At 45.7% G+C, this 27,773-nt stretch overlaps 4 protein-coding genes across 5 annotated transcripts; all 4 read right to left on the bottom strand.

The window, feature by feature from the left end:
* Positions 1–1,540: 1,540 nt before the first annotated feature.
* epm2a (EPM2A glucan phosphatase, laforin) lies at positions 1,541–7,302 on the bottom strand. Its single transcript, XM_053881075.1, has 4 exons — positions 7,010–7,302; positions 6,329–6,503; positions 4,258–4,502; positions 1,541–2,819 (listed from the first exon to the last, which is right to left on the bottom strand). Exons 1-4 carry the CDS (start codon positions 7,254–7,256, stop codon positions 2,527–2,529), a joined length of 960 nt encoding a protein of 319 aa, XP_053737050.1. The 5' UTR covers positions 7,257–7,302; the 3' UTR covers positions 1,541–2,526.
* A 987-nt stretch (positions 7,303–8,289) lies between these two features.
* Positions 8,290–13,514, bottom strand: LOC128768407 (hydroperoxide isomerase ALOXE3-like). Of its 2 annotated transcripts, XM_053881275.1 has the most exons (15): positions 13,204–13,514; positions 12,728–12,775; positions 12,085–12,289; positions 11,936–12,017; positions 11,754–11,873; positions 11,578–11,681; positions 10,909–11,081; positions 10,696–10,839; positions 10,431–10,634; positions 9,641–9,727; positions 9,400–9,566; positions 9,180–9,298; positions 9,021–9,121; positions 8,790–8,960; positions 8,290–8,729 (listed from the first exon to the last, which is right to left on the bottom strand). In XM_053881275.1, exons 1-15 carry the CDS (start codon positions 13,348–13,350, stop codon positions 8,550–8,552), a joined length of 2,052 nt encoding a protein of 683 aa, XP_053737250.1. In that variant the 5' UTR covers positions 13,351–13,514; the 3' UTR covers positions 8,290–8,549. The 2 variants fall into 2 exon arrangements, with proteins under 2 accessions (XP_053737250.1, XP_053737251.1); XM_053881276.1 differs by lacking the exon at positions 12,728–12,775.
* Positions 13,515–14,326: 812 nt separating this feature from the next.
* Positions 14,327–19,249, bottom strand: LOC128767874 (hydroperoxide isomerase ALOXE3-like). The gene is made up of 15 exons (XM_053880192.1): positions 19,173–19,249; positions 18,532–18,726; positions 18,183–18,390; positions 18,039–18,120; positions 17,860–17,979; positions 17,691–17,794; positions 16,961–17,133; positions 16,755–16,898; positions 16,478–16,681; positions 16,192–16,278; positions 15,950–16,116; positions 15,766–15,887; positions 15,594–15,694; positions 15,349–15,519; positions 14,327–15,272 (listed from the first exon to the last, which is right to left on the bottom strand). Exons 2-15 carry the CDS (start codon positions 18,676–18,678, stop codon positions 15,093–15,095), a joined length of 2,010 nt encoding a protein of 669 aa, XP_053736167.1. The 5' UTR covers positions 18,679–18,726; positions 19,173–19,249; the 3' UTR covers positions 14,327–15,092.
* A 942-nt stretch (positions 19,250–20,191) lies between these two features.
* Positions 20,192–27,773, bottom strand: LOC128768590 (arachidonate 12-lipoxygenase, 12R-type-like). Its single transcript, XM_053881552.1, has 14 exons — positions 27,633–27,773; positions 27,372–27,576; positions 27,233–27,314; positions 27,054–27,176; positions 26,884–26,987; positions 26,651–26,823; positions 25,557–25,700; positions 25,287–25,490; positions 25,139–25,225; positions 24,904–25,070; positions 23,320–23,441; positions 23,144–23,244; positions 20,443–20,613; positions 20,192–20,371 (listed from the first exon to the last, which is right to left on the bottom strand). The coding sequence occupies exons 1-14, from the start codon at positions 27,771–27,773 to the stop codon at positions 20,192–20,194; spliced, it is 2,004 nt and encodes a 667-aa protein (XP_053737527.1).

Below are 27,773 nucleotides of genomic sequence, written 5' to 3'. Positions count from 1 at the left end.
CAGCAGGCAGTGACGGCCCAGAGTACACAGACATCAGTCACTCTTGAGAGTTGCTGCTGTGAGAATCGCTCACTCATCGATCTGTCCTGCGGATGCGACATAATCGCATCACTGAGGGCGTGTTGGAGGCGGAGCCTAAATCCAGCTGACTGAGCGGGAAGCGTTTGACCTGCACCTGAACACAAGCACTGCGAGCTGATGCGTTAGGATCCAGACTTTTGTTTTGGGGAAAACTGTTGAGAAAAGCTTGAACTTGGTGGCACAGCATCTGTCCCAAACCAGGCCCAGCACTCGGAGACTGCAAGTGTGCGCTCCCGTGATAAAAGAGGAAACAAAATGCAAGCAGAGCGAAGACGGCCAAGCAGTTAGGGAATTAATTCGCTGCGTAGCTCACGCGCTACAATGCAATTTGCAGATTCAGAGAACCTGCGCGTGTGGTTTTTCACTCCATTGTTTTGGTGTCTGAACACGGGCAGCAAGGAAATTGGGGTCGAGGTCACGTGCTGACGCAGGCGTGGTGTCAGGTGAAGGTTAAACTCCAGGAGAACGTCATGTGATCATCGCAAATCCTTACACAATAACACGTGTTCTATAAGATAACACTTCATCGGAAGCACATTTTGGGGGGAAAACATTTCATGTTCTGAGTGTAACATCCTCAGGGACTGGTTAATGAACTTTGAAATTGCTTCATATTGACAAGTCGCTTTTACCACCGCGATAATCTAAATGATAAACAGGATTTAATCGCGTTGGCTGGTGTGTAATTAAAAAAGAATCAGCTCCAGACGCAAGTAATAAAATCAATTACAAGTAATGCATTAAACATGGAGTCTGAGGGTGAACTTCATGAAGTCTCTGGTGACACATGCGTCTGCGAGGGGAATGAATGTGACATGAATGGGTCACCTCAACGGCAAATACAGTGAATCTGTTCTTTATGGGACCAAAAATTAATGGTGGTGAAGCCTCTCTGCAATAGAGTGTTGTGGTCTACAACTTCCATCCATGGTGGCGCCGCATTATTATCCACTTATGACTATGGCGTTCTCTCAACACCATCAACATCTGTGGCTGTGAGTGAACTGAAACCTGTTCACAGTCTCTTCTGCACTACAGTGCTTCTCTTTAAGCAATCGTGATTTGAATGACACCAAAGTGGAGTTCATGATTCTCATGTTTTCAAACACCCATTGATATTCTGAATGATTAATTCTAAAAGCCTGCTGCTAAGGAACCAGCGCTCTCACTTTCATGAGCCTGGAAAACTCCGTCAAGGGCTGGAGCTTTAAATGGCATATTAAATTTCGACGCGCCTCCCGCTTGCAGCACAACATGTGCAAACTTTAAATGACAGATTAAAAGAATCTTCACAGGGAGGAGCGGACGTGTCACAACCAGCGGGGCTTCATCAGAGCGCCGGCTGTCGCACGTGATCAGTTGTTCGATCGGCAGTGACAGGTAGTGATCTGCTTTCACCGGTCACACTGAAACCGGACGATCACGATCGGTGACCGATCGATCGCCGCATCCCTCGTGGATAGATACATAGATGGATGGATGGATCAATTTCAGAGGTAGAATTTGCAAGACAAAGAAGAAACACAACACAGAATCACTGAGGCAATGACCAAAATAGCTTAGCTCATCAGACGGTTGTGATATACTTATCATTATGGTTTCACCTCAATTTCATCTTTAAACTTTTCACAGCAGAAAGCAAAGGCAGACAGAAAAAAAAACAATCCCTTGCCAAACAACATAGTGAATTACAGGAAACATCAATTATTTACAACAACAGTAATATTAATTAATATTATATGAGCCAACAGCTTTATCTGAACTTAAACTTGAGTAGCAAGGGGATTTCAGACGGCCCAGAAAGAAATGCATTCATTTTAGAGAATATTTTTAGACACTCCACATAGACTCAGACTTGCTCAGTCATCCCCATCGATTTTCTTCACGCTTCTGCCTGCATCCACGGAGTAGAAGGGGGAGGGGGGGCGAAGTATTTGGGAGAAATGGAACAATTGTTCATGCAATTAAACCTCCTGGAAGAAAGAGTTTTTGCTCTTCAGATTTGTGTCTCAGATACATAGATGAAGATGAAATGGAGAAGCAAGAGTAAAATCGCGCAAGAGTGAAGCAGCAAGCACACAACAATTCTGAGCGGCGCGACAATAAATCAAGCCATTTCTTCTCCTGGCTGGCTTTCACAGGGCTACGAACTAAAATCTTGGCTGCCATCGATTAATATTTAAGTGCCTCTGTGGCGATGGCCATTATAACAGCAAACATGGCTGAGAAATGCATCAAAGGAAGAGTGAGAGTGATGGGCACACAGCTAATTCCTGCTCTAAAAATGAGCACACTTGCTGGCAGTCGAGCGTTTCTCTTGACATGCAGCAGTTTTAAAGAGTGGAGCGTTCATGCACGGCACATTTCAGCGTGCCTTTCCTCCCACTGGAAACCGTCAGAACATGTCAATAATCGGGTTGATCCCCCCCAAAATTCCGCCCTGGATTAAAAGCCGGTAACACTCTCCAAGCAAGAGTGCGGTCGTAAGTGTCCAAACTTGTTGAGGAAGTCAGCCTGAGCTTGAACCAGCGCTTCTTCGTCGATGAAAACGGCCGGTCGCTTAGAGGAGACAAAGTACTGGACTTTCCTCACGCTCCAGCCGCAGACGTACATGAGGAGGCCGCACACAGCTGCGGTTGACCGGCCCACGCCGGCGTTACAGTGGACGTAGACCGTGTGGCCGTTCTCCAGCAGACCATGGAGAAGGAAGACAGCCTGAGGGAGCATCCTTATTCGTCCTGGAAGGGAGCAGAGATGCGCGGTACGTATCACTCGTACTATTAGCATTCTGAGTTAGCCTCATGCTAACTTCATATCAGGTGTATCATGTCCATTGCACGGCATGTTTTAAAAGCAGCGCTGAAATGGTGAGGTGTAATGGATGGATCTGGACCCTTTGTTCTTGATTCACTCAATGCTTGCATCAGTCTCAGCTCCAACATAAAATGTGACGATTTATTTGGTGCATTTTTTTTGGATATCTTGACTGGAAATGCCATCTGCCGTCTGGGAACAGGAAACAGGTGCTTACCCTTCAGAAAAAAGGGCTTTTTGCTGCGGCTGGTATTCAAGGTTGCACAGCACCCACCCCAATAGTGGGCAAAAAAGAATCTGCTTTTATTTTGAAAGGAATGGCTGTATGGAATTAGGAAGAACAATAGACAGAAATTGACAGGCGTGGCAAAGTTGTCTCACTCGTAGGACATGTGTGGATGGATCGACTTGGATGGGTCGGATTAAGGAAATCATTTCTCTGTACAAGAGAGGTCTCTGCTCCTATCAGAGTAAAGGACATATTCACCTCTGTGGACTGGCTTTATGGATCTGATGCTTCTTTATGGTGGCTGGTGGTGCAGCCTCCTTGACAGGCAAACAACACTGGCCAGTAAGGAGAATATTGTTTCCTTGAATTGGGTCACATCTTATTTTTAAGGAGTAATATGGGTACCCTTTTCGGCCCTCTTCCACACCTCAAGCCACCAAAAACGTACCAAAAAATGTTCTGGGTCGGGTCGGTTATTTTGCCTTTGAACGCCCTTAAAAGAGTAACCATCCCATCCCTACTGATCCAGACCGCTCACAGTAAATGCCGTATTATAGCCTGGATCCCATGGTTGAGTGCCCCCTGGAGGGCCGATAAAAGTTTTCTTGTTTTACACCTTTGGGCCATGAGAAGCACGAGACGCTCGGTTCTGATACAGTAGCCACATGTATGGTGACAGTAGTGTGTCACTGACTTGACTTGACAGCTGCAGATCTGTCATAGTTAACAACTATGGAGTTCTTGAAAAGAAAAGATGATAAAGAAAGTGATGCCCCCAACAGTAAAAACTGTTCATGAAAGACTTTTATGGCGATACTTGATACTACTAAATGAAATCTATTATTTTCATTTTATGATATTTAGACATGGTTTTATTATATTTATTTTATTCCGAATTTTATTCCATTTTTTTCAATTTTCTCAACAGTTTGCACCTGGTTCTGCTGCTGGTTGGTCCTTTCCATGACAAATAAATATCTTTCCAATGATCACATGTTTTCATGTCATTTCACAAGGTTTTGGTTTGTTTACGAGTAAGTAAGTACCAAGCAGGGTTTTAAAAGGGATAGTTCAACAATGTAGGAGCAGGATGAGCCTGGGTGCAGAGATCCCACCCCTAAAACAGACCTTACCCTCCGTGCTCATGTCTGGAGTGGGCATCCACACGTATGCCAGCCCACAGTCCTGGTACAGGCGCATCATGGTTTCCGGGCTCATAGATTCCTCTGGGTTCTTCCTGCAGCCGTGTGAATTGTTCACCACGTCCCACTCCGTCTGGAAGTTCATCACTGCCGTAATTCCCAAGTCGTGCTTCATCTTGACCGTCACATGCTCCAGTTGTCGGGGGCAGCTGCCAAGCCAAACTCTCGGAAGCACTCTGGTGGAAAACAGCCATTAATAACCTGAGTTTGATGAGTGTATAACGTCTCCTGGAGTCTCCAGAATTCAGGTCAGGTTAGTTTGAAGCTTCAGAAAAAATGGAGGTACAACAAAACTGCAGTCATTCAGAGCAGGAACGTGAAAATTGAGGCTCTAGGCAGAGCAGGAGGACACTGCAGCGGCATCTTCTTTTATTGTTAAGAGACGAGAGAAAACCCAGGAAGTGCAGACAGCCATCAATTGAAAGGGAGGCTGAATTAAAAAGCAGCTCCAATTCACCTGTGCTGCTCCACAGAAAAGCTTTTAGAGGCCCCAGCCCCACTCTGGGTGAAAGTCATATTTCCCCTTGGTTTAATGAAACAGTCAAACCCAAAATTGAATGGCTTCGGAATTGGGCTCTGATCCAGTCCTCAATTAAAGTTAATGGAAACGGACCATATGTTGAAAACCTTACTGGTGTGGAAGAGAAGTGCTACCTTAGCTGTTCCCAACTCTCCTGATACATGAGGTTAAATGTATGCAGGAGCTGTGGCGGAGGCCTTCGACGATCCAAGGACACGTGGCTCGGGAGCAGGCTGGGAATTGAAGCTTGAAGAATACAAGGATGGTATAAGTATAGAATGAAAGTGTTCAGTGTGAGGAACGAGGGAGGAGAAAGACGGAGTTGTCCCTTAGCGATGGTGAAACACACATATTGCTTTGCCAACCAGGACATCAGTAATGTGGTGAGCGCAGTCAAAACATGGAAGTAGGGGTTTGAAAGCACCACCCTGAAGCCAAACTTTCCGTAACATGTTGACTGACTGTCCGTCCAGGTCTTAGAAGTTCAACCTGTCAGTCAATCATCAACCTTTATTCAACCAGGGAAAAGGTCTCGTTGAGATTCTCTTTCACCAGAGCGACCTGGCTGAGACGTTTTGACATTTAAAAGTGACACGATCACATCTGACGCCACAAAGCACTCACACAAAACATTCAGGTCACAATCGTCAAATCGAGATGCAGTCGCCGAGAGACCTGGAGTTTTCTGTCTCTCGGTTTCACCTGAAAATCTCTCAGGCATCCAAAAGCTTTTAAAACGAGAATTTCCATAGTTATCTTAAACACAACGGATTGCGATTCATTTGCTTGAGCGGCAATTGTGAGGTTTCAAGTTGACACCAGCGTTGACAGGAGAAAAATGGCACGGAGTGAGGGCAAAGGCTCATCCCAAAATTGCCTCCATTTCTTCAAAGAAAATAGACTGAAGGAACTTCAAATTAATATTGAGCAAAACAAACCTGCCAATATTTGTCAGCTCACACAAAGGATTTAAAAAAGAGGGAACCTTGAGGCGCACAAGTCAGTCGACGTGACGTGCTGTTAAAGAAGCAAAAATGAGTGGAATGGAGCTTTTCAGAACAGCGAAGGAAAGGCAATCATATTATTCAGAGAGAGGAATTATAAATACATCGAAAAGTGCAAGGTTCAACTTAAAGAGCGACAAAAAGGCAGCGGACGCCGACAGAAGCTCTGACGGGGAACGAGAGGCAATTTTCATCAAAGGTTGCGCAGAGTGACACCACTGCCTTCACTTCTTTGCAGCCCACTGAACATGGAGTGGCTTTTTTTTTCCCGGAGATATCGCATCACTAAATGAATATTGGACCACAGTTACATCAGGGAGTGGAACCCAAGTGTTGATGCAGAGTCGGGGAGCTTTCATTAGAGGCATATTAAAGTCCCCGGTTCACTTCATGAGGCTGGACGTTATGAAGGAGACGCAGGGTTATTTCGTCAGGTTTGACTGAGATTGAGACTGAAGGATGTGTTGCGATGAGTTACCTGGAATAATGCATGGCCTGCTGCCCTGCCACACTGAAGTAGAAGTCAGTGGTGTGTTTCATCTCGTCCGTGTGGCCCGACTCTTCGATCCAGTGAGCGATGGGATGACAGTAGACGCCATCCACCATGTTCCGCTCATCAAACGTACACCACCGGTCGTGATGCGGCCCGCTACCTGGGGACGGGAACACACTCATTGCAATGCAGGACTTGCGACACATGAGGATGAAATGTGAAACGGCACGATGAGGTAGTGGTTTGTGCTGTTTGACGCCATCCAAATCTGTAGCCCGTCACCAAACATTCCTTTTTTGTCAATAAGAGAAGGACTAAAATTAACATCTATGTTATTGAACATTACTGTTATTGTTTTATTATTACTATTATTGTTGTATTATTCAACTATTGCTGAAGTAAGTTGTACATAAGACTCAGTTATACTGCGGTAAATATTTGTTACTAGCATAAAAAATATCTGGATCAAATTCATCCACCGTCAGATTATACAATTACTTTTGTTGGTGTTATTTTGTTCTGTTCAAGGTCTAGTCAAAGGTTATACATGTTAAACAAACGCTCGATTGTGTATTTACAGTTGCTGTATACGCTGAAACCCAGCGAAATAGTCGCGGGGTGATGACGCCATCATGTGGCGGCGGTGGCGTGTTACCATATAAGTACCTTCCCAAATAAACCGCCCCTCTTTCCTTTTGATGAATTTGAGCCACAGCGTGTCTTTGTAGGGCTCTGACAGATGCACCTCGCCGACCCACAGGCTCGGTTCCGTCGCGGACAGCAAGCTTCGGGAGGCCGTCATCGGAACCGCAGCGCTCGGATCCCAGTGACCCATTTCTGCGCGTGAGCCCACAACAAAAACCTCCAGCTCAGTCGAGTCGGGAGTCAGAACGACGCCGAATCGGAACAACATGGCGGATCAGCCGGAGTAGAAAACCCAAATACCAGTGGTCAAAAATAAACACGCTTGGTTTAAATCGAAGATGGTGTCGTGGGACAACGAGGTCTCACTTCGTCAGATATTCACCACTAAGAAAAGCTGCACTCGTTTATTTTTTTCAGTCCAACAATATTATTTTGCAATATAAATGTAGGAAGTAAAAGTAGCAGTGTTTTGACCTAAATTTTAGTAGATTAAAAAAAAAATTAAAATGATGCGTTGTCTATACTTCTTCTCTGAAAGGCTTATTGTTAGTTATTAAAAGTTACAAATATCAGACAAAAAATAGATACGTTCTTCATCCAGAATGCACATATTAAAAATATAAATCAAATTCATGCAATATTATTATCAAATATTTGACAAATATTTTTGGTTATATTGTTCTTCAGTTTATTGTAGCATTCATCCATTATTTCATTTGCATTCATATATTTATCAAGTTGTTGTCTTGTTTCTAAACAGAATTACTTATATTTTATTCATATACTTGTTTATTAATGCTTTATACCACATCATCCTTTTTCATAAATAGTACTTGTTATTAAGTTTTCATTTTCTTCATCTCACTCCATGTGTTTGCTCCTGTATAACCATCAATATGTGGCCCTCCACAAGTTCACTTCACTAGGTCGCTGATGTCCATGAAGCTTTTCTCACTCCCTGCTTGGCTCTGATATTCTTCTTCTCCTGGCATTGCCCATCACTGCCGCTGCCACTTGCCACTGCAAGTCATCCTCCACTATGACATCCATCACCACACCGATCCTCCTCATGCCTCCGCTTCCTTCTCGCCTTCAACCTGGGATCTTTATCTCCAACATTATTTGTGCCTCGTGCTCATGGGCACGCCTGCGTGTTTTAGTGTTCCTGATGTTCTGTGGCAACCCTGGCTTGACTGACGGAACGGAAGGAAAACGGCACTATTCACATTGGTGCATCAGCAATAAAAGGAATTTGCACAGGATAAGAGAGGAATCTTGAGCAATATTTTAATTCTCACCACTTTCCCGTCTGAACACAACATCCTTATCGACCCAGATGTGGCTGCACACAGCTTAAATAACATCTTTAATAAAACACACACTACAGTTTGAGATCATGAAAGTTGAATTTGTGAGAATGCTGATTACTCATGATGTCATTCCCCCCCAAAAAACGTGGAAAAAAAAGTCATATACCAAAGCATTTTTTCTCATTAAAACCACAGCACTCTTCTCTATATTCTCAGGTCAGACCGAGGATTGGATGTTGTTTTTGGGGCACCTAAATCGTGGTGCTGTTCTCTATATTGATGGGATTCAGATACGTGTACGGGACCTCAAGCTGCTTGTTCCTCGACTCCACGAATTCACTGAATTCAGACAACTTCTCTTGGAACTCCTCCATCATCTTCTTCACGGCGGGCTCGTTGAAACGTTCCTCAGGATACTTTCCCAGAGGCACCTGCAGGGTAGTAACAATTAGCATGGGTGTGGAAGTCCATCGCTTGACCTCCAAACTTACGAAATCGCTGTATTTTTCCGAGAGTAGCCTCAGCATTGCTGCGAATTTGACCGTCTCGCCAATGTTTGGGAGCGTCTCCAACACGCTCTCCAAGGTGGACTGCCCTTTACTGGTCGGAGGGGGCTGGTGCAGCAGGAGTGAGCCATTGGGGATGAAGGTCAGGTAGTCGAACTAAGTTTGGAGAGAATGAAGTTAGTTTCACTTGATAACAAAGCAAGCGAAATATCCCACCTGGCCTCCGTTGACAGCAACATGTTGAACAGACGCATTGAACACCACCATGGTGACGAACCGGGTCAGTTCTTCGACTGAGTGGAAGCGGCTGGGAATTCCTGGAAACGGTTTGACTCAGTATTGTCGAGGATGTGGAGATAACAAGGAGTTCAATACCTGAGGACTCTCTTGACAAAAAGCCATGGACGAATATCTCATGGATCCAGTCCTGGAGCTCGGAGTCCTTTTGGACATCAGCTGAGGTGTAGAAGTGCTCGATCACTGCCTTCACAAAACTGGTAAACACGATGACAGCAATAGTGTCAGGATCTTAATCTGTCGAAAACTATCATAGTTCTGCTGATCTGCTTAGGTGAGAATTAGTGCCATGCACAACCTGTTGATGATGTCCCACAGCCTCAGGCCATCGTCTCTGTAGTAAAAGTTTGGGATGGATTCCAGTCCTCGCGCCCGAATGTTTTCCGGCAGACACATGGAGCTGTAGGTCTTTTCAGCTTGAGACCTCTTCATGAGCTCTATCAGGCCTTCAAAGCCGAGGGAGGTCTAGAAACCACACAGGACAATGGAGACGCATGTTTGGAAGGTTTTCAGAAATGTGTCATCGAGTTGATCCCTACGATTGTGAGGGGTCCACCTGGTCCGAGGAGGGCTTTACGGCCGCCTGAGTTCACATGAAGAGTTCCCCGAAAATGTGGTATCAGAAGCTGAAAGAACAAGGAAAACATCTCACTAGAAGCTGTTTTCTTGGCTTGCTTTTTATACTCATTTAGATAAACCGCTTGTCACTTAAAACCCATCACTTCTGTTTCACCTCACCAGTTGACATCTGACTCACTGGGTATAAAGGGTATAGCAGGGTGTGCCAGGTTGCATAGTATCTTCTCTGAGTCAGATCACATATTTGGGCAGTGTTCCAGGGTGATATATCATGATGACATATTTCCGTCCTGGCCATTGTGAAACAGAGGAGTTTTTCCCCCCCGTCACCTTTTGTTAAACTATTGCGCTGAGAAGAACCCAGCTGCACCTTTCCGTAATTGATCGTGTATAGTTTTGTAAATGCATCTTTCCCCCTGCTGGGGAAAACAGAGTCATTCAATTAGAGACTGTGCCGGTAAATAGGCACGACCCAACCTAGCGTGTATCCTGAACCCTAACCGGTGATGTAAAGTAGATTTTGAAACCAGGAGAAGGGGAGCAACTGGATTGTGGCGGGCATTGCCTTCTTCTGTGGTCAACTGGGTACATATGACTCTGGCTTCCATCCACGCATCAGTTGTGCTTCCGTAGAACACCGGGACAAAGGGCAGGATGTTTTCACACACAGGTCGTCGCATGCTTGAAAAGCCGCCCATGCAGACGCCCAGATCACACCTCCTTTTCTTCCATCCGCTGCCTTATCATTACCTTGTATAGAGGGTGAATCACCGGCAGGTTCCGAAGGGTGGAGATGGCGTAGACTTCGGCCATGTAGTGGGTGTTCATGAGGTGATGAACGATCTGGTGATCCATTGCATCTGCGCTTTTAATGAACATCTTGGCAAGACTCCAGTCTGTTTCCGAATCGCTGGGCAGGAAGACGGGGTTCCTCTTCGAGGGCTGCTGATACAACTGCACGGAAAATGAAGTTGAGTGGACGCCGGATACTGAAACGTTGCTTGGTGTGACGTACCTGTATGGCTATAGGCTTCAGCTTTTTATCAGGGTTCAAGTAGAACAAACAGAATCCGTCAGCCACATGCAGGTCTTGTCCATTATGAACTCTGGTGGCTATTCCCTCCATCCGCTTGTGGTCAACGATAAATATGTTTCCTTTCTGCGTTTGCAAACCCAAGGGAAGGTTAGATGCAAGACCAAACAATTCCAAGCGTATAAGACTCCTGACCTCCAGCTCCTTCTGCAGAGAGCTGCCTTCTTGTAGAAATGGCTTCACCATGTCCTCTGTGACGCGGAAGTTGCGAGGAAGCTTCTGGCACTGTTTGATGACCATGGGGTTGACTGCATTCAGGAACTGGTACCCAAAGAACTCGTCGTCGTTCCAGTGCTCAGCCACGTACTCTGGGAGACGAGAAGAGTATGAACTTCAGCTGCCAGTAAAGCTCTCACGAGGGCCGGGGTGGCTGTGAAATGCCCAGAGACAAAGATGAAGAACGCGACCAGAGAAGATCTTAAAAGCTACCTGATCCTGCATGGTACTTGACTGCTGCATGTTTTATCTTCTCTTGAAGAGAGGGGCCACTGTAGCTGGACGAGCAACATTCCAACATGCAATTAACATCCAATGTTCTGGAATGAGCCACTTACACAACTACAAACTGCCTTTCCATGGCTCTGTCATTACAGTCTGCCAACCTGGAACAGGACAGTCAAACCCTGCTGAGGGCCAACGCTCATCGAAAATTAAACATGGACCCCAACTGCTTGAAAAGTCAGAGAAAGACAACGCCCTCAAGACGGAAAGGAAACTGGAAAAGGGGCTAGTTGGGCGCAGACGTCACATGGGAGTAAAACCCTGTGAAAGCTCAGAAAGCTTTTGAAGAAGCCGACCCTGTACCTGACAACGGCGTCTTCTTGTACCAGAAGATCTTTTTCATGTCCTCAATGCTCTCCCATCTGGACTGAGACTCCAGCAGCCCCTTGATCTTGAGCTCAAAGCCACTGGGTGAGGAAAGAAGTGCTGTTGACTTGACGGCAAATCCGAGTCCCCCAAACAGGTCAGCGAATACTCACGTCAGCATTCTCGTGTGGCTTATTTCAGATGATTTAAGAGAAGTAAATCGGATTTCAGAAGGAAGTTCGAGTACCTCTAGAGGGCTGTAGTGAGGGACTCCGTCATCAGTCACTCTCCACCTGCAAGAGTTGAGTTTACTGTTCACTGGAAATCTCTCAGGACATCGACTCAAGAAACCTACTCAAACAACTTCTTCTTTCGCTCCAACTCATTTTTCCTGTGCTCCTTCAGGAGAGGGTTGTCCTCCTCGAAGACCTTCACGGCTGCAACAAAAATCACTTTAAGCAGCTGCAAATGAGCATTTTATTTGCTCTGGTTTTAAATGCCAACCATTTCCTCCCCGGAGCTCCAGAGTTTTCTGCCGTGACATCCAGTTGTAACAGGGGAAAAGGAGGGAATCCCCCTCTGGAGTCTTGACTACCACTTTGGAGCAGTACCACTCGTCCTCAGGAAAAAGGAAGTAAGCCTCCTTCTCCACCTTCAGCAGCAGGAGCTTCCCCAGAGACTTCGGAGTCTGAACCACGTATTGCCCGGTCTGAAGTGAATGTGAACACATGAAACCATTTTTCAACAAGCAGTTCACTTCCATGCAGTCGTGAAAAAACCACTGACCCAGTGCACCAGCTGTCACCCAGCTCATATTCAGATGCAAAGTGATGGCAGTCCTGAAGAATCATGTCAAGTCATGCATAGTTGGGTGAAGATTTTGTAAAAAAAAAAAAAAAATAACCACAAGACGCGTTGGCAAGCTCAAAATTTGGGCACTTCTCGAAGAGTGTCGCAGGACTTATCGATGTTCAAAAACTTGGTTCCCACCTCAGAGGAAATGATGATGTGGTGATTTGAGTCTTAGCACAATTGAACGTGGTCGTAAGAAAGAACTTTAATTTACAAAATTAAAGCAAAAGCTAAGCAAAACCACAGCCCAGCTTCCATTCGGCATCAATAAGAGGGAAGAAACCAGGGTACACACCTGCAGGACCGTATCACGGGGTTCCCAGGCGTGGCTTAGATTACACCTCTACGGAGTGGAAACACAATATACTGGATGTTGGAGGGGGTTTCTGAATATACAACACTTCTCTTTTTCATCGACTGAACTGCACCGATGACTTTGCACAATGCCCCACAACAATTTCTCGACAAGGTTTCTGCTGTAATATGTAGTGTTTTCAGCTCGCCACCTTGTCTCACCTCTTTTTCCTTCCTGTGACCCTGGTGTACCAAAGGAAGTATTTTTGCTGAAGAATTTACCAAACTTTCCAGCATTTTCCTTTCTTCTTCAGATTTTGATATAGATATATGGCAAGGTGTTGTGAGGGCTAGTTTTGCTCAGCCGATTTTCCTCAGATTTAAATAACATCTTGCGTTGTTTACCTTTGAAAGCACAACTTTCTTGAGATATATGTCAAAACCATAACACAGATGCTGGTGGTTGAACAGACTTACTGTCCCTGCGCTGAAATCTGGTCCGTAGTTGTCCAGCTCGGTCCGTGCACTCTCCCCTTTATCTCCGATCAGCGTGACGTACACATGGTCCCAGGTTCCAGAGTACTGCAAGTCCCCTGTGGTCACTTCCAACGTGTACTGCGCCATCTTCACAAGCTGTATTCCGGTGGACAAATCTGTGCTCCGGTCTCAGATGCTTACACTTGTCTGAGCACTGTGATTATTATCCAGAGAACACCACCGCTAGCAAGTGAGAACAGGTTGTGTGTCTTGTAGCCTGGGGTTGGAAAAGAAAACCTGATCTGCACCGACTCACTCCTGTGCCTTATGTCAAGAATGTCGTAGTTATTATCCCACCCAAACTTTGAATACTGAAGCGACGGGAGCCATGTACTGACACATTCCGCCATATTTCGGTTTGCAACTTTTCAGATGTCCTTAAAAAAGGAGCAAAAAAGGAGATTAATTTCCCCTAATATTGCCCCCTTATTTTCCACACTTGGAATGACAAAGTCAGTCACAAGCGTAACATTAAAATGAAGTGGGGCCCGTCCCGTGGTTACTTGATCTCTCAACCTTTATTCAACCTCTCATTGTCTTTTAGCTTATCAGAACTTGGCTGTCGCGGTACAATGGCAAGTCTCGACAAACTGCCCAAGCATCACAGCTTGGAATGGTGAGAATCGCCCTCAAACCATTGACGCACACTTTCTTGCCAAACAAAAATAACTCACTTTCATTTTGTCCAAGTCCTTTTCCAAAACATTTTTAGACACAAAACACACATGAAAAAGCCAATGAAATTGAAATCGGCCTCTCTTACAGACACATAAGCCAGATTATATTGATATTTACGCTTATTAAATTGTTTCCTTAATGAAAAATACTTGAAATAAAAAGGTATCTTATTATGTTTAGCTTGCTATTGTATTCATTAATGGATTTTTTTTAGCGTGTATAATAGGATAATACTCGTGAATCGCACTTTTAGTGTTCTGACGCCATCATCTGGTCAATTTTCAAACTGACACGCTTTCAAATCTACAGCACTGACTCCACTGTCATTGTGAGTTTCCAAAAAAGTCGATGAAAAATATCGATAAAATTACAAATGGACAATCAATGATGAGTTTCACACGGTTAAGTTTTAATAAAGAGTTTTGAGGTTTGTTCCATCCACAAGTCAGAGAAGGTTTCCTAGATGAAGAATTCTCCCAGAGCAGACCACCACGTTCATAACATTTAATATCATGTAATAGAATGTAATATCACACTCATGATTTAAGTGATGAGGTCAATAGATTAAGACAGTCAGAGAGAAGAAGAGTCACCCTTATTTTGATGAATTCCTATTTGACACGGCTGTTTTCAAATTCTTTAGCAGGTTTTGTTATGATCTTTTGTGATAAGCCGTCATATGTGTGAAAATGCTATCTATCTGGATATTTGAATTAGTGTCAGACAATGATCTATAAAACATGAGCAACATTTTTTAGTCTTTAGTCTTTCTTTTAGGCTTCAGTTGCACCGTTGAATGGGTGGAAGGACGTTCATTTGTAGCCACTCGATTTTCATAGATATGTTTTTTTTTATGTTAGAAATTGTTCTGCGCAGTCGTGTGCTTGTGATGATGAGAATAAATCCCGCTTTAGCAACACGTACTTTTTGTACACCGTATATCAAGCTACTTGCGCTACTTATCTGAGCCTATTAGACTGAAATAAACAAGGAATATGTCGGAATTTTGTATGATGAAACACTTATCATAGCTACGTTCATTATTTATGCCCAAAATCCAATATTTGATGATGTTGTTGTTATGAATTTGCTGCAAACAAGTTACATATAAAGCAGCCAATGTAACAACAGCGCCACCACCGCCTGCTTTCTTAAATTGCAATGCTGTTCTCAATCTCAGGTGGGTACAGGTACGTGTATGGAATTTTAAGTTGTGAATTCCGGGCTGTGACCTCGGCACTGAAGTCGGACAGGGCCTTCTGGAACTCCGCGATCATCCTCTTGGGGGCAGGCTCAGTGAAGCGTTCCTCCGGGTATGAACCCAGAGGTACCTAACAAAACGGAGAACAGCAAAACGTCAGTTGGGGAATTTGGAGGACTAGAATGTGGCGGTCAAGTCGTACTCACAAAATCATTGAACGTCTCAGACAGCAGAGCGGCCAACGCTACGAAGCTCACTGTCTCGCCGACATTGGGGAACGTGTCCAAAATAGTCTGTAAGCTGGACTCTCCTTTAGTGGTTGGTGGTGGTTTGCACAGCAGCAGGGATCCATTCGCGACGGAGGACTGGTAGTCAAACTGAATGACGACAAATGCTGCTCGTCTTGGACGCACAAAGTAAGAAAACTTGATGTTAAAGTTCGACGTCTGACCTGTCCACTGTTGACAGCTGCATGTTGGGTGGACACCCTGAAGATCACCATGGTGATATACTTGGCTAGCTCTTGCACGGTGGCGAGGCTCGCGGGGATTCCTGAGAACAAGGCATCATATTTTTATGGTCCGGGAAGGATATGCGTTTCTCGAGGCCTCACGTTAACTAACCTGAGGATTTGTTCTTCAGGAATCCATGAATGAAGATATCCTGAACCCAGCTCTGGAGCTCAGAGTCTTCGATGACGTCAGCATCGGTGGGATAGTAGTGCCCCACCACCTCTTGCACGAACCTTATCGATCAAAAATGCAACACAGATGACAGCCCACGCCAGATGTAGGTGAATCTACGCACCCGTTGATGATGCTCCACAGCTTCATGCCGTCGTCTCTGTAGTAGAAGTTGGGGACCGACTCCAGGCCTCGGTCGGCGATGTCGTCCGGCAGACAGAGGGAGCTGTAGGTGATCTCCGCGAGACACTTTTTCATGAGCTCCGTTATGCCTTCTAGTCCAAGGGAACTCTGCAAGACACCATTTTGCACAACGTTACACGGTCTTTGGTTAGCTTCATGTGAGCAACGTTGGAAGGTGGTTACTTTAGCGAATGGGCCCGTCGGTCCCAGAAGAACTTTCCGTCCATCTTGGTTGATATACAAAGTTCCTCTGCAGTGCGGAATCAGCAACTGTTGCAAGGATGAAAATAAGGCGTCGCTGAGCATGGCACTGAACCAGGAGTGCAAGTCATTCACATACCTTTTCCCCTGTTTTCTATTATCTGTTGACAACACTATAATTACACGAGTCTGTGTGTTGGGCAACTTGTACACCAACAAGTTCACACATATGCGACTAGTCCCATCGCGAATGTGCTTCCCTGGTTACCTTGTAAACAGGATGGACGACTGGAAAGCAGCGAACCAGAGCCACAATAAAGACTTCAGCCAGACCGTGAGTGTTCTGGAAGTGAACGACCGACTGGTGAATCAGGAAATCTGCATTTCTGATGTGCATCTTGGCCAACGTCCAGTCACTGTCGGAGTCGCTCGGCAGGAAGATGAGGTTCTTGTCTGATGGTTGTTGACAGAGCTGTGAGGAACAGGAATCAGATCGACCCTGCAGGGTGTTCAACTTGTGTTAGCTAAAGGTGGTGTTTAAAGACCTGGATCGCCACCGGCATCATTTGCGTCTCCTTGTTCAAGTAGAACAAACAGAAGCCTGTAGTGACATGCAGACGTTTGCCCTCATAACTTCGTGTCGGTATTCCCTCCAATATCCTGTAGTCGGTGAGAAATATGTTGCCTTCCTGTTTCAAAGAAAGGAATTTAATTTTTTGGCAAAATAAATAAAACGACGGGTGTTTCACACCTTCATTTCCTTCTCCAGAGTGCTGCCTTCTCTCAAGAATGGTTTCACCATTTCCTCAGTGACTGGGAAGTTTGGCGGGAGCTGTGAGCAGCGCTTGATCAGACAAGGGTTCACGCCGTTGAGAAACTGGTAGCCATAGAAGTCATCGTCCTTCCAGTGCTGCTCAACATACTCTGGAAGAGAAAGTTCCTCACAGTGGCTGCGTCACATGAGCAAGGAGAAGATGTAAAATATTTATCAAAAAGAGGGTGAAATTTTAGTCCTAGCTACATGGGGGGGTGGGGATGGGACACCCTGGACAGGTTTCTGGAGGTATAAATATCTAATGCACAAGGGGTAGTTCCAGAGTTGATTTCGTCGAAAGGTTAAGGCTCCTAAAATGAAACTTTGCAGCAGAAGGGAAACAGCAGCGCACTTGTTGAATCAAACTTGTTCATGTACGTTGAGGAGTCAGCCACGAGACATAGGTATGTGAGTTGAAGCAGCCCTCAGTGGTGCGTTAGCCAAAGGCACGAGAGAATCACGCTCCGTCTTGAGTTAGTTATGACGAAAACACATCATAGGAAGTGAGCTCTGGCATTTGAGACTCGGTGTAGAGCCCCGTTTGTGAAAACAAACAAGCCAGTTAGAGAGGAGAGTATGGTCTTCTGAAAGTCACATGATTCTCAGACAGGATGCTTTCGGGTCCTTAGCTTCATCTGAAGACAGGAAGTACAGCGGCTGTTCCTACCTGAAATGAATGTCTTTTTGTAGGACAAGACCCTCTTCAGGTCTTGGATCTGTTTCCATCTTTCATCCGACCCAACCAGCCCTTTCATCTTCAGCTCAATGCCTCTGAAGTCAAAACCCAAATGTCACCGCGCTGGTAGAAACTTGACTTGGGCCTCTGCTGTACTCACAGCATTTGTTTTTGTTGCTTCAAGTCCCTGGTCTTGGCATCAGTGAAGAGCACTTCAGCTGGAAGCTCGGCCAGCTTTAGTTTGCTGGTGTGAGGAAGCCCCGCCTCGTCCTCGCTCCATCTGGATGACGGCACGGTTAGAAATGGACGGGCAGATGGCAGAAACCATTGAACACTCACATGTAAATGCCTCTTTTCATGACCAGTTCAGTTTTCCTGTGGTTGATCAAGAGCGGGTATTTTTCCTCAGACGCCTTCACAGCTGAGGTCGAAGAAATAGTCAAGACCTTCCCAGTTAATTCGACTCTCCCTTTCCCACCTAACCTTTCCCGCTGCGAAGCTCCACAAATTCTCCCCTGGACACCCATCTGTAGCAGGGGAAGGAGATGGACTCCCCCCCAGGAGTCTTCACCACTATTTTGGCGCAGTACCATTCATCCTCCGATGAGTAGAAGAAGTAGGGATCTTTCTCCACCTTCACCAGTAGAATCTGACCCAGATCTTTGTCGCTGTTGACAGTGTAGTTTCCCACCTGAAGCACAGCGCCGGTCAGGTCATTGGTTTCAAAAGTCAAAGGTAATATTTTAGTAGTAAAATCTAAAATGCAAATGCAGACTCCGCGCTCTTAGCTGAACTCACTGTGACAAATACAGTCAAAGCAGACGTGACTCACAGCCCCAGGTTGGAAGTCCAAGCCGTAGTTGTCCAAAGAAGTCCTCTCACTCAGACCCTTCTCACCGATCAGGGTGATGTAGACGTAGTCAAACGTCCCGGCTAAACACAAGTCCCCTGTTGTGACCTCCAGCTGGTACTTGGCCATGTTCGCTCTCACTAGCGCTGGTCTCTTTAGAGCAACTGTTCCCTTCACCTGTAGATGACGGAGCAATCGCACAGCTCTTTTTATTACTTCCGTGATTTCACCAGGTCATGTAATTTTCAACATGAAAATTAATGCGTTGAAAATGTGTTTATTGTTCCAGTTATTTAAATCCTATGTTAACATCTTGTGCTGGTTTGGCAACAATGTGTGCACTTAAAGGCAAAGCCGTTGCTGTGTTCATCTGGCTGTTACAAAAAAACAAAAAAACAAAACCATACATATATATATATATATATATATATATATATATATATATATATATATATACACACACACACACAGTGGTGTTCTAAGGTAAGAACTTTCAGATATCAAACTAGGATGCATACATATTTTCATTTCCTCTCAAACAAGTCCACTCTCAAATAACATGTTACAGCTTAAGCATCGCTATTCTGCACAGACTTAAACAGAAAGACAAGTACAGATCAAACCTTGTGAAGTGTGCACGCAGCGGGACTTCAGGACGTACAGCCGACGAAGTTGCAGTCGTGTGAAAGGAACAAGGAACAGCTTCAGACTTCATGGAAGAGTTGTTGTCATTCCAGTTCTGCAACAATGGAGTGATGGCAGATTAAACTATGGTTCTGTGGAAACAGAAATGTGATGACCTTGCCATATGATGGTCTTCAACTGATATGTTGGTACTTGTTTGAGCTTGAATAGAATTGACAAAGGAAAGTAAAATGTCTCCATTGTCTCGTCCCTTTCATCGCTGCCATCTCAGTTCAGTTCAGTTCATCCATTCCACAGGTTTATGGTGGCCATACCACTGTACAGACAGTCATGCGACTACCTTCTTTAACAATGTTCGCCCCTGAGCCGATCGATCCTTAAACCAGGGATACCATGTGGACCCAGGAGCTGTTTGAAGGATTAGTCAGCAGTGCAGTCCTTGAGTTCTGTTGTTGTGTCTTCGATGTTGCTCCTGTGCTGAGGTGTTTCATCCAAATCCCACACAGTGCCTTCCCTGTTATGTCTTTGGAGGTCTACCACACAAGAGTCATGTAATCTCGGTGCTGCTTGTGGTACAATGACAAATAAAGGTCCATTCATTCAATAGAGATACGGATGTTCCAACGCCACTTGAGTTTCAGGTCAAGGAAATGACGTGTTCATGATGGTGGAGGCCTGCATTCTCTGAGTGCTTTTCTGACTTTCATCTTTGGTTCTTAAGAAGCACACTGGATTCCCTCCATTTATTTCATCACCTCACAGCACAAGCACACTCATGTTCCAGACCTGGATCCTGACATGGGCGGGGCCACAAAGTTGTTTACGGAGTGAGTTCCTCAACAACTCTTATGTGCTTCCTTTTGTGATGAAGTGAACCTAAAAGTTGCATTAAAGGTTCTTTACTAATATGCTGAGTCAGCTCACCTGGACGGGTCTGGGAAACAGGTTTTTATTTTATAAGTGAAGGATTGTTAGCGTTAGCCCAGCAACATTCTTGCTACACAGCAACACTATTTTCTATTTCAACTGGGTTCAGATAGTTGTAAGGCAGTTTAAGTTGCATGTTCCTCTTCACGATGTCGTCGCTGATGGCTGACAGATCTTCCTGAAAGTCCTTGATCATCTGTAAAACCGCAGGCTCCTCGAAGCGCTGATTGGGATACGAACCCAGTGACACCTGATGGAGGCGTGTAGAATGAGTCGGGGAACTCAGATGAAACTCAGGACAAACAGAGGCGCTTCACTCACGAAATCGTCCGACCGGAAGCTCTGGTAGCGCATCGCGAACAGACTGCTGGAACTGATGAACTTGTTTGGCAGCGTTGGCAGAATATCCTTCATGCTTGAGTGTCCTTTGGCAGTCGGCGGAGGACGGTGCAGCAATGTGGGCGCGTTGGGGATCCACCCGAAAAGATCTGCCTGAAGACAACATGAAAAAGTGATGCGCTGAATAAGGTACCAGAGCTAGGTGATGGGTAGATTTCGTGATTTTCAGAGGCCACCAGGTGGCACTGTCTGCTGTAAAAAGTTTGGACTATTTGGAGAAAGCCCTTGGCTGCAGTCTGGAGAATGGGGCGGAGCTCAACGTTCAGCTCGGCCCACGTTGAGCTCGAGGGTCCTGCCCACTTAAGAGCCTCAGCCCGTCTTCAACGTTAACACATGCCCATCAACCGTTGCACTTGCATCTCAAACAGGCCACAAAACATCATCCAAGCGTTCCACAACACGGGAAGCACGAGACATATTAGCTTTGATATATCGTTGTGATGGTCTAACAGTGCGTTACCCTATGTTAAATCTGTAATTTTATTCGTTTCTTTACCAATATTTTCGAGTGTAATGTTAGCCCATCATGATGTTAATGAGTTAGTCTGGCAAAAATGTTTATACTGTAACGTTCTGGGTTTATGTTTATGCTCTTCCTTTAAGTGTCCAATGGTGACTAGTGAGTCGGGGTGGAGCGAGAGGCTGCGCTGAAGGGGAGAGGGAGTTTTGTTTTGAGGTGTTGAGGAGAGTCTGGAGCTGCGGTTGTTTCGGTTTTCTATGAGACCACTCCAGAGTTTGACGGAAATAAAAGAAGATTGTAAACTACAGAACGGCTGTCGACGCTACATTAGTGTCAGAAGTAGGATTTGCACCTTCCCCTCATCTTGATGGCTTATCGGTCAGCCGTACAGTACTCCACCCTCTGCACACCTGCCCAGCTCATGCTGGGTAGAGAACTCCAGACACCGGCAGAAATGATATTCGGCAGATCGCCAGACGCTCCAGCTTTATTACCTGGGCCTGAGTATGCGCGCAGGTGACAGGATCGGATGGAGTCAGTGCATGCTTTTGCCCGGGATCAGCTGCAGAAAGCAGGCCATCGACAAAAAGGAAACTATGACATCAAGGCCAGAGGAAGGGATTTGGTGACTTGGTCTGGGTGTATAGTCCAAAGAGGAAAACTAGATTGCCACTGGGTTGGGCCATGTGAAATATTAGAAAGACTGGGGGAAGTGGTCTACAGGGTTCAGCTGCCACCCAGGGGACGACGTGTGGTTCTTCACCGGGAGAGACTCGCACCATACCGCAACAACGCCATGGTTCTGCAGTGTCGTCTCAAGGAAGGGCGCTAGCCACATCACAGGATCAGGAAATTCTTCCTGTTGGTGACTCCCCATCCCAGTCTCACATAGCACCTTCGGCCCATCAGGGGATGGAACCTGGACAACCAGGACCTTCCTCAAATCTGAGGAGGCCGCAGAGGAGCAGAAGGGCTCCAGCGCACCTACGTGATTTCTGTTGTGATCCCTCGGGGAGAGGGATTTATTAAGGAGGGGGCAATGTAACGTTCTGGGTTTATGTTTATGCTGTTCCTTTAAGAGTCCAATGGTGGCAAGTGAGTGGGGGTGGGAGTTTTGTTTTGAGTTGTTGAGGATAGTCTGGAGCTGCGGTTGTTTCTGTTTTCTAGCAGCAGCAGACGCTACAATACTTAACATTTTATATAGTACATGGTTTCGTCATTTTCAGATTCAGATTTCTAGTGTAATAACATTCGGAAGAAACATGTCATAATGTTTTAGAAACAAGATCTATATTTGTCAGAATAAATGATGTTTCCCTGATTAAAAGATGTAGCCTTTTTTAAAGTCTGACATGTATTGCACATCACAACAAAAATCACCACAATGCGATGATCCTGTCTGCATATTTTGGGTGGGATCTCACCTCTATATAAAGCCCAGGACTTTTTCTTTGCCCATTCTGCACCTATGCAGGGCCACATTATATAGCTGACAGTCATATTAAGGGGCATTCTACCGTGAACTACAAAGGTACAGTGCATATGTATGGATTTGCCCATAAGAATTTAAGTCTAACTTGCTAACTTCACTGTTCTCTTAGAGTTCACAATCTTGAAGTCTGTGCTTCATTTCAAATGAATGAATGAGAGGCTCACAAGTGTTATCTAGAAGTCTGTGCGAGCTGAGTACACAATTTAAATGTATTAATATTAAAACACATCTGTACTGACACAATAGTCTTATTCCTGAGTGAAGTATCTGTTTTGTCCACTTGTAATTTTCACGTAAATTGAGACGATTCGGTTACCACAGGATGGTGCCATAAAGACAGTGTGTGTGACGTTACTACGCTAGTTGCTTATTTTTAAATTATTTTACAGATGAAAATGGCTCTCTGAGAGTATATAGTTAGTGACGATGTTTTATTTCGCTTCTTCGTTTTCCCCTTCCTGATATTTGATGGCGATTTTATGCAGGGACAGAACGCTTGAGCTCAACGTGGGCGGAGCTCAAGATTGAGCCCCGTACTCCAGGCTGCATCCAGGCGATCTTGGACTAACTCAGTGAAACCTCACATTTCTAAACCAAGAGCGCCGTCTAGTGGCCATGGTAAGAGCAGGACACTGCCTCATGAACCCTCCTCTACCCATCACTATGTTTACCTGCGTGTTGCTGACCATGGCGTGGCCAGCAGATGATCTATAGATCACCATGGTAACAAACTTGATCAACTCCGCTGTGGTTTTAAAGCTGGAAGGGAACCCTGGAACAAAAAAAAAAACATATTACTAATGAGCTCAAGTGTTCTTTTATCATGTGAAAGCTGGTTTTTGGATACCCAAACTGGCGTTTCCTAGAAAGCCATAGTGGAAGATTTCATTGATCCACTGCTGGAGCTCTGAATCGGAGGAGACCTCACTGTCAAGTGGGTAGTAATACCCCACCACTGCCTGCACAAATCTGAAGGGAAAAAAATATGACAGAAAATATAAGAAAATCACACTGGTTGATCACCACACAGACACCGTTACGCTCATCTTTTCTCCCCCCAGGTTTGGTCACCTCTGCAAGTGTTGCTATTAAAGACAAGCGCTTCTCCTGCAGCTGAGTCACCTGTGAAGAGTGATGGGTCCCGCAGCACTGATGCGCCGGCTCACTAATCTCACTGTTCCTTGTGAATGACTGAATCTTTGTGGAATATGGAGCAGCTCCAGGGGGAGTTGTCTGTCCTGTGGGTCCATATTGATCTCCTACCGGAGAATAATGTATGTGTTTCAATCTCCTTTTACCTGTCTCAGATTTTTGACTTTTCTTGTTCCATTCCAATTCAAATGAATTTCAAGGTAACTCTAACTTATTTTTGCAAGAAACGCAACAGACTGAATTTAGAAAATTAAAAAAAGACATTTTTTAAATTAAAAAAAAATGTAAAAAACAAAGTTCTCAAGCATCCGTATTCACATCGTTTTCACTTCGATTTTCACATTATGATACTTGTTGATATTATTTAAATACAGTGGAACCTCGGTTCTCGACCACAATCCGTTCAGGAGGCCGTTCGAGAAGCAATTTGTTCGAAATCTGAATCGATTTTTCCCATTACAATGAATGGGAAAAGAAATAATGCATCCCAAGCCTTAAAATAGTATTTGTAGGAGTGAATGTAGAGTGTCTGCTGCAGGTGCGCTGTTCCTCTATGTGTGTGGCCGCTGCATGTGGGAGGGGTTGCCGAGTGAGTGACGTCTCTCCAGAAGTGAAGAGGTGCCCGGTGCGTGTCCAGCTCTGAATGTGCGCTTCTGTGCAGTTTGGCTGTGACAAAGTCATAAACCAAGTCACGCTCTGTCCCAGACTCGCCTCATCCCTGTCCCAGCTCCAGCCCACAACAGGACATCAAACCCTGGAGTGGAGGTGTGGAGAGCGAGCACCTCCCCTGTGACACTCTACCACGGTCCAGTGTGGAGACAGGAAAGGTTTTACACCTCAATATGAAGAAAAAACAGTCTGTAAATGTAGCTAACGGGACACGTCTGCATACAGAGGCTGCGTTATACACAATAACAAAGCGCCTCGTGGGTCAGATGATCGGTCCGCGCACGTTTTTTCCGGCTTTTTTCGGGGGCGTTCGAGTTCTGGACTTTTGTTCGAAATCCGAAGCAAAAAAAATCTCGAAATTTTTGTTCGAACTCTGATTTGTTCAAATTCCAGGACGTTTGAAAACCGAGGTTCCACTGTATATGGAATAATACCATATGAATGCAAAGACTTTAAGGTCATCAAGTCAGTGTCAGCGCAGTCTGTCAAGTCACTGGCCTGCAGGGATTTATTTTATTGTCCAGCAGGTGTCAGTATTCAGTGACACAGTGTCAACACAGTGTGTCACCGCGTCCAAACGCTTTATGATGGCTCATTTACCCATCACTACCTGTGAATGCTGCTCCACAGTCTCAGCCCATCATCTCTGAAGTAGAAGTCTGGAACGTCCATCAGCCCTCTCGCCGCCAAGTTGTCTGGAAGACAGAAGGTGGTGTAGGTGTTCTGGGCCATGGCCCTCCTCATCAGCTGGAACTGCCCCTCTCCACCCAGAGAACTCTAAAGCACAGGAAAGAAAAGATCCGGTCCAAACATGAAACCAGTCGCAAGAGAAGCCGCTTCTGTACATTAGCGAAAAGGCCTTCATCGCCCAGAAGGGTGGCGCGTCCCAGGATGTTGATGTGGAGAGTGTATCGATGATGAGGCATCAGCAACTGTGAAGGGAGAGCAGCGCTGACAAGCCAGGTCCAGCGTGAGCAAGAGGTCAGGACATACCTTGTGGAGAGGATGAACTCTCGGGAGGTTGCGGAGCGTCGATATGGCAAACGACTCAGAAACCTGATGAGCGTCTAAAAAATGGCCCACAATCGCGGAATAAATGATGGCAGCGTGTCGGAAAAATGTCTTTGCCAACAGCCAGTCTGATTCCGAGTCACTCGGCAGGAAGATGGGGTTGGTGGCTGAGGGCTGCTGACCCAGCTGTGAGGATCAGGAGGGAGTTTTGTTTCTCTAACTCTGGAGACGACAGGGTTTTTTCTTACACACCTGTATGGCAATCGGCAACATTTTGTTCTCCGGATGAAGGTAGAAGAGGCAGAGTGGCGCCGACAGGACGAGCTTTTGACCGTCCAGCACTTGTGTTGGCAAACCGTCCGTAACCCTCAAGTCAACGATGAAAATGTTTCCACTCTGCAAACCAAAAGCTTGGTGTCACTAAGTGATCCAAAACAGAAAGAAGTTGTGCATTCATGTGTTCTCAAACTGACATTTGACAGACATCAGCATATGTTGCGAACCTTTGGCTCATCTCCTGCTACTATAGCTTCAACTGCTGCAGTGCATTATGGGAGTCGTAGAATGAGTGTTTCAGTTGAGGAACATGTGCCAGTATGTGAAGTTTATTCCACATCAATGGCTACTATGGGGTTACTTTAGAGCAAGGGTCTCGATCCTGCTGGCCCCTGGGTGCCCAACTTTAGCCCCCTAATGGGCCCCTCTCTTTGTCAACAGTGAAATGGATAGAAAACATTGTAAAAGTGAATTCCAAAGACGACATTTAAGCTTTCCCTTGGAATCCTGTGCGTCAATTCAAGGTGCTGAATCCCCACTAATATACTTACAAGAAGGGAGCTAGCATTTTTACTGATGGTTTCACTGTATACCATACCGTTTATGCCAAGGGACAAACAAACATTTAGATTTTTATCTTCCTACAGGACAACAGAAGCCTCTCACACCGCGCCGGGCCTGCTGCACGGCCATTGGAGTTTGAGAGCCCTGCTTTAGAGCTTCAGCCAAGCTCCCACCGGTTGGTCGTAAGTCGGATGCTACTTGTATTTAGAAAGATCAAGCAAAAACGGAGAACCAGACATTTTCTTCCACTTGTCCTAAGTTTGGTTGCAGGGGCAGCCACTGAAGTAAAGAGACCCACCCTTCCAATCTCCTACAGCTTCTGGGAAGTGTTCCCTGGATCTATTATTGTATTGCAGTAAGTGCTGTTTGAAGTACTACAAAAAAGCAAATTACATTGATGTACGAGGAAGTAAATGTCATTTATGAAATAGCTGCAATCGTGCTCTGTGATGCCACAAACAAAACATCCATGACCAAATGGCATCAATGGAAGGCTTTGAAAGTACATCTATCTCTTCAGCCAAGGATCGACCCCTGGCCAGAAAAGGTTTCACCATCTCCTCGGTGACTGGGAAGTTGGACGGGAGCGCGACGCAGCGGCGAATCACCAACGGGCTGTAGATGTTCAGAAACTGGAATCCAAGCATCTCGTCACTTTTCCAGTTGTCGGCCATGTATTCTAGAGGAAATAAACCATTTACACTTCACGGCTTCCCAGGCATGAGCACCACTGACTCACCTCCAATCGCCGACTTGGAGAACCAGGAGATGTTCTTCATGGCCTCAAAGCTTTCCCAAGAATCGGTGGAATTCAGTAGCCCTTTCATTTTCAGCTGCATCTTCCTGAAGGAGGAAACGTCCCGAAGTCACGTCTGAATCACGAAAGACAAGACCACTGGTGTCACTTACGTCGAACCTACGATCTGAAGAAACTGAGACAATTTAGTGAAGGAGAATCGGATGTTCACCGGGACGTTACGTGGGTCTTGGGCGTTGATGATAGACGGGTAGCCATCTGCAAACCTCTCCCACCTGGAAGGGGAGGACACTCAACACAAGCATGTGCTGCTCTCAGAATTCTGTCTTACTTGTACAGCGACTTCTGAACGGCCAACTCTGAGCGGCGCTGCTCCTTCAGTCGAGGGTGCTGGTCTTCCAAAGCCTTAGTCGCTGGTGAAGAATGAAAGGTTATCAGAGGAGTTAGGACAGAGATGCACGAGGGCGCACCTGTGCCTTGTCTCAAGACCACATGTTCTCCTCTCGACAGCCATGTGTAGCATGGAAAGAGAAGGTGGTCTCCCTCAGGGGTCCAGACCCGGATCTTGGAGCAGAACCAATCCTTCTCCACATCCTCATGGTGAGGATCCTTCTCCACTTTGAGCAGAAGAAGACACCCGAGAGAGAGCAGTGTCACCACGGTGAAGGTTCCCTCCTGAAATTGAGAGGAAATGAAAGCGCCTGAACATCTCCAGACATGTTGCCACTCACCTTCTGGTTTTTCTCCTCCAAAGGGCCCAGCTGGGTGCGGTCAGACATTCCCTCGCTACCGATGAGGGTGACGTAGACGCTGTCCAGAGTGCCTGAGAACATCATTGCTCCCGCTGTCACCTCCAGAGTGTAGGACTCCAT

This window comes from Synchiropus splendidus, chromosome 12 (assembly GCF_027744825.2).
Source record: "Synchiropus splendidus isolate RoL2022-P1 chromosome 12, RoL_Sspl_1.0, whole genome shotgun sequence".
Lineage (NCBI taxonomy): Eukaryota > Metazoa > Chordata > Actinopteri > Syngnathiformes > Callionymidae > Synchiropus > Synchiropus splendidus.
This window is presented reverse-complemented; position numbering and strand designations above follow the sequence as displayed.